At 43.0% G+C, this 10,123-nt stretch overlaps 1 protein-coding gene across 1 annotated transcript; it reads left to right on the top strand.

The window, feature by feature from the left end:
- Positions 1 to 9,210: 9,210 nt before the first annotated feature.
- LOC131401034 (ferritin heavy chain-like) lies at positions 9,211 to 9,900 on the top strand. The gene has a single exon (XM_058535968.1). The coding sequence runs from the start codon at positions 9,211 to 9,213 to the stop codon at positions 9,871 to 9,873; it is 663 nt and encodes a 220-aa protein (XP_058391951.1). The 3' UTR covers positions 9,874 to 9,900.
- Positions 9,901 to 10,123: the final 223 nt, after the last annotated feature.

Genomic DNA, 10,123 nt, shown 5'->3' with positions numbered 1-10,123 from the left:
TCTTTTCTTTCCTTTGTAGACCCATTGTTCCTGTAAAACCTTCTGACTCTGTTTCAGCTATCTTTCGCTGCAAACCAATCCCCTTCCCCTGCAAAACATAGTGGTTTAAAACAAGAACCATTTTACTATTGGTCATAATTCTGTGTGTGAACTGGTTCAGCTTAGTGGTTATTCTGCTCTTTGTGATGTCAGCTGGGGCTACGGTCATCTGGAATATCTAAAATGGCTCACTCACATGGCTGGCAGTTGGTGTTGGCTGTTGTCTGGGAACTCAGCCTCTGTTGTCTGGGAACTCAGCCTCTTTCCCCCTCCTTGTTGCTACTTCATGTGGCTTGGTCTTCCCACAGCATTGTGGCTGCATTCAGAGGGAGAATGTCCCAAGAGCGAAACTTCTAAGTGGAAGGAAGAAAAATATGCCCATCCTCTTGGAAATCCCAGAATGCCACTTCCACCACACTCCATTGGTCAAGGCAGTCACTGGGTGGGAAAAATAAGTGCCAACTCTTTAAATGAGGAGCAACATCCTCAAACAGGGTGAGGAGGAATTGTTTGGGCCATCTTTGGAGACTATCTACCATACCCTGCTGGTTTGTATTCAGTCTATCCCTAAAATTCTAAAAGCCTCTTGAGATAAGCACTATGTTTTAATCATCTCTTTACCCATAGTTCTTAGCACAGATCCTAGAACATGGTACTTAGATGCTTAATACATGTTTGCTGACTTATCAACCCAATTAAATCATATTAAATCAGCCCATAGCTTTTGAGGACTATTTTGTGCTATTCTATCTTGTTGGGTACTATGGAGTAGAAGAAAGGGTGTTTGCCCTCCAACAGCTTATGAGATGGGGACAACATTGCACCAAAGGGACACAACAGAAAAGGAGATAATTAATACTTCAAAGGCAATTACAGACAAGCCGTCACTGGGCGGTCCATGATTCATTGCCATGCTAATTGTGTGGGCACTAATCCCTATAGATCTTCAGAGGAGGCTGTGTTCACTTCAGACAGAAGAGGTCTTAGGTAAGAGATGGGGTTGGATCTGAGTCTGAACGTCTAGCTAGAACCTGGGTTAGGAGAGAAATGTGACCATGGTGGAATACCAGAGGCAATTATATGGACATGGCACCACACTATTGCATTACTTAATATGCATACACACACACACACACACACACAAAACTGTAATAATTTTTTCAAAAGAATCCTTGCTATAAGTACACTCTAATAAGTAAGTAAATAACAGTGGTCAAAAATGTGAGTTCTAAGTAATTTTTAAAAAATAACTAGAATAGGGCTGGCCCGGTGGCATAGTGGTTAAATTTGCGCTCTCCACTTCAGCAGCCCAGGGTTCACAGGTTCGGATCCTGGGCGCAGACCTATGCACCACTCATCAAGCCATGTGTGGTGGCATCAACATACAAAATAGAGGAAGACGGGCACAGATGTTAGCTCAGGGCTAATCTTCCTCAGCAAAAAGAGGAGGATTGGCAACAGATGTTAGCTCAGAGCCAATCTTCCTCACCAAAAAAAAATAAATAAATAACCAGAAGAAATGGATGAGACATGTATGGCATAGATTATACTGCTCACCAAATATCATGTTTTCCCAGCCTCCCTTCAAGTTGGTTTGGGCTGAAGTGCAGATGTCTTCTGGCTCAAGCCAGTAAAGAGCAAGTGGGAGGTCTGCACACATCCTCTTTCCCCTCTGTGCAGTTGAAAGTGAAGAATGCTGAGATGGCAGAACTGCAAGATAGAATTTAGCCTGCATCTGTAAGTTACCCACTGCTGGAGAGTCATGAAAGACGGTCACTTCATCTGCCTCAGACTGTGAGGTGAGCAAGAAATAAACATTGTCTTCAACCATGGAGATTTTCAGGTTTTATTTGTTACTGCAGCATAGCTTACTCTATCTTGACTATTATACCTAGTGTTCTCTGTGAAGGAATTGAATGTCACAGAATAAAAATTATTCACCCTCTATTTAGAAAAATAAGCAAAGAAAACTTTTAAAATCTACTTTTGGCTATCTGCAATTGAGAGTTATGCCTTCCTTCCTAGGAGCAAATGATTAAGAGGTATCTAATTGAATAGCATCTACAATCCCTGGTGTACATCGATTGAACTCATTCATGCAGTGCCGTGCAGAACACTCTGCAAGAGCTCTAATCATGGGCAGTAGAAGGTGAGCAAGGAAGGACAAAGGTTGAAATAAACAGATAATCCTCAAATCTTATGAAGTTAACATCTTCCCTAACCAGACTTTGTAACATGGCTACTAACAAGTAGAAAATGACTCTCCCTGCTTCCTCTTCCCTGCTCCTCATCTAATTAGATGAGAGGTAACCAAAGGGCCAATCACCTAAGAAAAGAAGGGATCTAGGGGTCAGAGAAGTCCACAAGCTAGAAAACTGGAGCCTGAATCTTGGGTGGCAGCTCCACCTGGGCCACTATTTTGTTGCCTGAGACTGCCCTAGATGAGGCACTTTATTTCCTCCATCAGCTCCATTTATTCTCTGGCTTGAAGGAATGCCCAGCTGCATACCGGCTTCTGGGTCCTGATGAATTTCTTAGACTGTGCATTAAACTTGAGCCAAAGAACACCTGTTCTTTGAAGTAAATTCCTCTGAAGTGTTTTCAGAAGGTCCATTCTGAGAACGGTCCTACTTCATCCAGGGAGCAAAATCTATAAAAGGGAAATAGATTTGCCTCTTAATTATCTGCCCTGAAGAGAGGGAGCCAAGAGAATAAATATCCCAACCTCACTTTCCTCCTGCCCTCCCTTCTCCTGCCAGTGCCTCCCATTTGCTGACCCCAACCAGAAGCCAGAGGGCACAGGGGCCCATGGATGCAGTCCATACAGGTCAGCCTCCCAGGGCTCAGAGTAAGATGGAGAAGGACAGAGAATAGTCCTGAAGAGGTAAATGAAGAATACCCAGCACATTAATAAAACTGAAAGGTTACAACCTTAGAGAAAATTTATATTTAACTCAATTATTATCAGTCATCAACTTACACATACCAATACATACAATGGTCATATTTTAGTTTAAAAGCCTTTCTTTTGCCTCTCAAGATAGTGATTCTCCTTTTTCCCCCCAAAGCAGAACAGTGAGAAAGTAGAGAACGGAAGGAGCTTTTCCCTCTTCAGAATATAATGGGTGTGGGTGTTGGACATGTCCATTAGTACCCAACCAAATAGGAGTCGCCACAAAACTTTCCTATGGCCTTTATGCTAGAAAGATGCCCTGTAGTGGAGCCAACCAGAATGCATCAGAGCTTCCCTACCTCTGATCTCCAGCTGGAAAGAACCTTCTCTGGAAGGTAGAGCCCATGGCCCAGTCCTGATTACTCCATACCCTCAGTATCTGTGGGTCCCAACACCTGCTTCAGGGGTATGACTCAGGGAGCACAAAAGTGCTGATGAAGGGATCCTTTCTCCTGGCTCCAAAAGCTCAGGTTCCTACCTCTTTGCAGGGTTAATTTTACCCAGATTATGCATCACAGCCCGTCAGATTCCCACGTGAGGCAGTCAACCCTCCACTCCTCAAATCCCTGCTGCCTACTTTTTCTGCCTGGAAGCTCCTACCACTCCCCTGGTTCTCAGCTGCTTCTGGTTCTCTATGGGTCTCTACTGGTCACTCCTACTTCTCGGCCCTCCCTGGCATGCACTGGGCCAGCCTCAGCCCCACAGTGGCTACAGTGTTCTGCTAATGAGGTCCTTCCTGTGGCCTGTTCTCTAAATGCCCCCTCCGTCCACTGGTTTTCAATGGTTCCCTGCTTCCCCAGAGTACCCCATGCCTCTTTCTCCTCAGAGATGCTATCCTTCCAGTCCATGGCCCAGTCAGGAATTCTATGCCTTTGATCCCAAATATTTTTCTGGCATATCTCTGGTGAGAAGCTCTGCTTAATGTACTAAAGCCAACTCCTGTGGGGTTTGATTGTGTTCCTGGTGGGGTGGGGATGAGAATGAGGAATGTTAAAGGATAACTAAAGAAAAATAAAGTAAAATTATGACTCTCATATAAATATAAAATAGACAAATGTCAAAGATTTCATTTAACTCATTAATTAATGAGGAAACCAGTAAGATGTTACAAGTGGTTCAAAGGAGAATTCAAAGAGCCAGACACATATAGGTAGGCAATAAGGAATGTTCAGATGAATATACAAAAGATGCAAAATGAGTCCAAAATAAGTTACATTCCACCAGACACAATTAACTCGCATTTCTGTGGACAAGGGTCATTTGCATTATTATTAGTTTTCTACAATTTACAGAGGTATAAAATAGCTCAAAATCAATGAAAGGTGTAGATAACCACGAAAGGTGCTCTAACAAGGACACGCAGTAAACTTTTTGTTTGCTAATTTTCAAGTCCTTCATACTTTTTCCTGCTACGAGGAAGGCCTCCTTCCTTTCCCATAGAAACCCACATCTTGTGTAACTATCAGAAGCACTGTCTGTGAGGTGTAAACAGGCATTTCTGCTTGTGGAAACCGATATATGTGTCCTTTTAAACTCCAAATCTTAATAAGTGCTATAGACTGAATGTTTGCATCCCCCCAAAATTCGTATGTTGAAATCCTAACCTCCAATGTGATGGTATTAGGAGGTGGGGCCTTTGGGAAGTGATTATGTCATGAGAGTGAAGCCCTCATGAATGAGATTAGTGCTCTTATAAAAAAGACTCTTGCCCCTCCCACCATGTGAGGACACAGAGAGAAGACGGCCATCTCCAATGCAGAAGAGAGTCCTCACCAGGCCCTGACCATGCTGGCATCCTGATCTTGGGCTTCCAGCATCCAGAACTGTGAGAAATAAATTTCTGTCGTTTGTAAGCCACTCTATGATATTGTCATAGCATCCCAAACTGACTAAGACAATAAAGGATGGAGGCCACCTCCCTTTTAGAGAATTGTTACCCAGAGTGTGGTCTGGCATCACCTGAGAGCTTATCTAGAAATTCAGATTTTTGGCTCCAGTCTAAATCAGAATCTATATTTTAAAAGATCCCAGACCTAAATAAATTGAAAGACATCCCATGTTTATGGATTAGAAGACTTAATATTGCTAAGATATCAATACTCCCCCAAATTATGTATAGATTCAATGCAATCCCTATCAATATCCCAGCTTGCTTTTTTAAAAAGAAATTGGCAAGCTTATCCTAAAATTCATATGGAAATGCAATGGACCCAGAATAGCCAAAACAATCTTGAAAAAGAAGAATAAAGCTGGACAACTCATACTTCCCTATTTCAAAACTTATCACAAAGCTACAGTAATCAAGACAGTATTGTAATAGCATAATTTTAGATATATAGATTTACAGAATAGAATTGGGAGCCCAGAAATAAACCCATATATCTATGGTCAATTGATTTTCGACAAGTGTGCCAAGACCATCCAATGGGGAGAAAATAGCCTTCTCAACAAATGGTGTTGGGATAACTGGATATCTACATGCAAAAGAATGAACTTGGACCCCTACCTCACATCATATACAAAAATTAACTCAAAATGGATCAGGGATCTAAATGTTCCTAAAGGTAAGAGCTAAAACTATAGAATTCTTAGAAGAAAACCTAGGCATAAATCTTTGTGACCTTGAACTAGGCAATGGTTTCTTGAACATGACACCAAAAGCACAAGTGGCAAAATAAAAAATAGATAAATCACCATAATTAAGAACTTTTGTGCTTCAAAGGACATCATTAAGAAAGTGAAAAGACAACTCACAGAATGGGAGAAAATATTCACAAATCACATATCTGATAAGGGACTTTTATCCAGACCTTATACAGAACTCTTATAATTCAACAATAAAAAAGACAAACAATTCAATTTAAAAATGGGCAAAAGCTTTGAACAGACATTTTTCCAAAGAAGATACACAAATGGGCAATAAGTACATACAAAGATGCTCAACATCATTAGTCATTAGAGAAATACAAATTAAAACCACAATGTGATACCACTTTACATAGACTTAAGATGACTAAAAAAACAAAAAACAAAAGCAGACATTAAAAGTGTTGGAACCCCCATAAATTGCTGGTGGGAATGTAAAACAGTACAGCCACTTTGGAAACCATTCTGGAAGGTCCTCAAAATATTAAACATACAGTTATCATATGACCCAGCAATTCCACTCCTAGGTATACACCCAAGAGAATCGAAAACATATTAAATTATATCTCAATGGAGCTGTTATTTAAAAAAAAAAAAAGTCTCAAGTACCCAGAAGTCTGGGCCAAAAGCAGGTTGGAAATATAGTGGAGGTTATCTGGTAAAGAAACTTGGATCACCGAATTAGGGGCTTTAGAGTGGTAAATGGAAACCATGGATGAGAAGAAACCACTGATCCAAATCACCATGAGAGAAAGAGAGAGAGATAGAGAGTGAGTTCAGTCTGGTTTTCCTTTCTCTGATCTCTTATCAAGGCTCCCAATGGCTGAATCTAGCCATGAACCATAAACCACTTGGCAAGGAAATCAGGTAAATGGAGTCGGAAGGATAAAGAAAGGAGATGAAACTAAGGGAAGAAGGCAAGTTACTGTTAGGAATTAACACCAAGCTACATACACATATCTTGTGAATGCATTTCTTGTCAAATTATATTTTTAATAGGACAGTTTAAATTTAATTGTCATAGAACCAGCCCTGATGGCCTAGTGGTTAAAGTTTGGCACACTCTGCTTCAGCAGCCTGGATTCAGTTCCTGGGCAAGGAACCACACCATGCTGTGGCAGCAGCTCACATAGAAGAACTAGAAGGACCTACAACTAGAATATACAACTATGTACTGGGGTTTTGGGGAGGAAAAAAAGAGAGAGAGAGGAAGATTGGCAACAGATGTTAGCTCAGGGTGAATCTTTCCCAGCAAAAAAAAAGAAAGAAAGAATCACACTTGCACTTAAAAAAAAATTTGATTGTCATAGTCTAAAAGCATACTGAGATATAACACTACTTTTGGGACAGAGTAGACATACTTTTTCTTATTTCTTGTGAAAAGTACAACTAAATACACTGGGCATTATACCTAAAACAAACATAAAGAGAATCTAAAAAATGGAGAGACGAGACAGACTAAATAGAGACCTCAAGACCCAGTGAATGATGCAATGGTGAGTCCCTGGGTTTTGTTTTTGCTTCATATATCTCATACTTGAAGCTGAAGAAACTGGCAGCCCAGAAACACCAACAGGTACAGCCAAAAAAACATCCCCTCAAAAACGCTGCACTCTTGAGTAGGACTGAAAAAGGGACAGCCTAGCAAGACAGAAACTTTTAGACTTTAGACCAGATCTGCTCTATTTTAGCCAAACACCATGGAATACATTGTGACTCCATCTCCATCCACGACACCCAAGACTGAGAGGGGAGCCTAGATTTCCACGCTTGGGAGGCTGTAATGAGGTACCCCTCTGAGGTAATGCCAGAGAAGATCAAATAGAGGTCTCAAACTTTTATCCCTACTGCCTGGTAACAAGACCCTCCTCCAACATAGTGTCAGTGGAGACCACGTGGGGAAGCTGAACTTCCACCCCTACATGGCACCAATGAATCACCCCTCCCCTTTCCCTCTCGAGTGGTCCCAACAGGGGCCAGTGGAGAGCCAGGGCTTCCACCATCACTCAGGGATAATGAGGCCACACTCACCACAGGGTCAATGGAGACCATATGGGGAGTCACAACTCCCATCCCCTCACAGCAGTAACAAGGAGCCCCTGCCTTGGGTTCAACAGAGGGCAAATGGGGCATCTAGACTTCTGTATCCACCTGGCAGTAATGAGGGGGTTGTGCCAAAAAGATGTCAGATAAAGCCAGCTTAAACAAAGGTTTACATAAGATCCACAGTCTCATAACATAAGAGAAAAATACCCACAGGTATTAGGTCCAGTCTTAAAACATAAGAGGAAAATCTGTAAAAATTATCCTTCATACCAAGAACCTGGAATGTCTCAAACTGTATGGAAAAAAGACAATCCATATATGCCAACACTGAGATAACAAAGATGCTATATTTATCTGACAGATTTAAAACAGCTATGATTTTAAAAAAGTTTCAATAAGCAAGTATGAACACAGCTGAAACAAACAAAAGCCTCAGCAAAGAAATAGAAGACATAAAGAGAAACCAAATGGAAACTTTAGAACTGTAAACTAAAATTTAAAAAATAAAAATCTCAGTAAATGGGCTCAACAGAAGAATACAGGAGACAGATGAAAGAAACATTGGACTATAACAAACGATCTAACAATAATGAGAGTCCCAGAAGGGGAAGAGAGAGGGCAGAGCTATAAATATACTTAAAGAAAAAATGACTGAAACTTTCCAAATTTGGTAAGAGGTATAAACCTATTGATAAAACCCAGGGAAATCTTTGGATAAAATTTTTAAAAATTCCATGCTAAGGAACATCATAATTAAAATTCTGAAAAGTAAAACACAGAAAAAATATCAAAAGTAGACAGGGAAAACAGTTTACATATAGGAAAAAAACAATAAGAATGAAAGCAGATTTCTTATCAGTAACCATGGAGACCAAAAGAAAGCGGCAAATATTTTTCAAGTGCTGAAAGAACTGCCAACTCAGAATCCTGTACCTGGCAAAAATGTCCTTCAGGAATGAAGGAGAAATCAAGTCATTTCGAAAGGCAGGAAAACTAAGACCATTTATTGCGAGCAGACCGATTCTAATATAGCGGCTAAAGGAAATACAGATTAAAAACAAGGAGATATCACTACACACCTATCAGGATGACTAAAATTAAAAAAAAACAACAGTGATCACACCAAATGTTGGCAAGGATTCAGAAAAACTGGATCATTTACACAGTGCTGGTGGGAATAGGGATGTAAAATAGTACAACCATTCTGGAAAACAGTTTAGCATTTTCTTTAAAAAAAAAAAAAAATTGGTCTCGCTAATTTCGGCGCACAGGTGCCCGGGGTTTCCGGCCTCACCGAGGCTCGGATGGAATTTAGAACACCGAGCCCCTTGCCCCGCCCCTTCGCCCCTTGCCCCTTGTGACCCCGCCCCCTCCCCGCAACAGCTCCTCCCCCCCACCCCCCCACTCCCCGCTAACGGACGCCTCCGGTCTCATCCCAGAGCTGCCGCCCTCCTCGCCCGCCCTGGGAGCACCTTGAGGCCATCCGCTACCACCGCCACTGCCTCTGCCGCCGATCGCCGCCCACCATGGGAATGCTCCGAGGCTCCCGGAGCCGCCGCCTCCGGCCCCGCCGCTGCCCGCCCCGCGGGCCCTTCTTCCGCGCCACCTTCGCCTTCGTCTTCGCGCCCGCGCAGCCAGCCGTGCCGGTGGCGCCGCCCTCGCAGGTGCGCCAGAACTACCACGCCGACTGCGAGGCCGCCGTCAACGTCCAGATCAATCTGGAGCTCCACGCCTCCTACGTGTACCTGTCGATGGGCTACTACTTCAGTCGCCACGACGTGGCCCTAAAGCACTTCTTCGAGTTCTTCCTGCAGCTGTCGCGCAAGGAGAAGGAGCTCGCCGAGAGGCTGATGCAGCTGCAGAACCTGCGTGGAGGCCGCATCCGCCTTCGCGACATCAGGAAGCCAGACTTCAACGACTGGGAGAGCGGCCTGAAGGCCGTGGAGTGCGCTCTGCACCTGGAGAAGAGAGTCAACCAGGGCCTGCTCGATCTGCACCAGCTGGCCACCGACAAGAAGGATCCCCATCTGTGCAGCTTCCTGAAGCGTCACTGCCTGAAGGAGCAGGCCAAGTCCATGAGAGAGTTGGGGGACCATCTCACCAACCTGCGCAAGATGGGGGCCCCGGAAGACGGCATGGCCGAGTACCTCTTCGACAAGCTCACCCTGGGGGACGGCAGTAAGAACTGAGTTTGGACTGCCCTCCCCACGGCCACCAGGGCCTTGGTGACTTCCCCTGGTCACCATACTGAGCATGCATATTGCAGTATTGCCCTTGCAAAACGTTCACTTAAGTTTCTTTTCTTCCAGTTTTGCCATTTCTTCCAATAAAGTTGTTTGGTTCCTAAATAAATAAAGGTCTCTGGTTAATTTCTGTGTGCAAAACCGTCATATTTTAAGTTTTAAAACAGGTATCCCTGTTTTTAAGTTTTAAATCCCT

Source organism: Diceros bicornis, chromosome X (genome assembly GCF_020826845.1).
Source record: "Diceros bicornis minor isolate mBicDic1 chromosome X, mDicBic1.mat.cur, whole genome shotgun sequence".
Classification (NCBI taxonomy): domain Eukaryota; kingdom Metazoa; phylum Chordata; class Mammalia; order Perissodactyla; family Rhinocerotidae; genus Diceros; species Diceros bicornis.
Note: the sequence above shows the minus strand (reverse complement) of the source record. Positions and strands in the feature narration are given on the sequence as shown.

What these genes read in the sequence shown, in the direction of transcription:
- LOC131401034 (XM_058535968.1), top strand. Translation starts at nt 9,211, where the DNA reads ATGGGAATGCTCCGAGGCTCCCGGAGCCGCCGCCTCCGGCCCCGCCGC.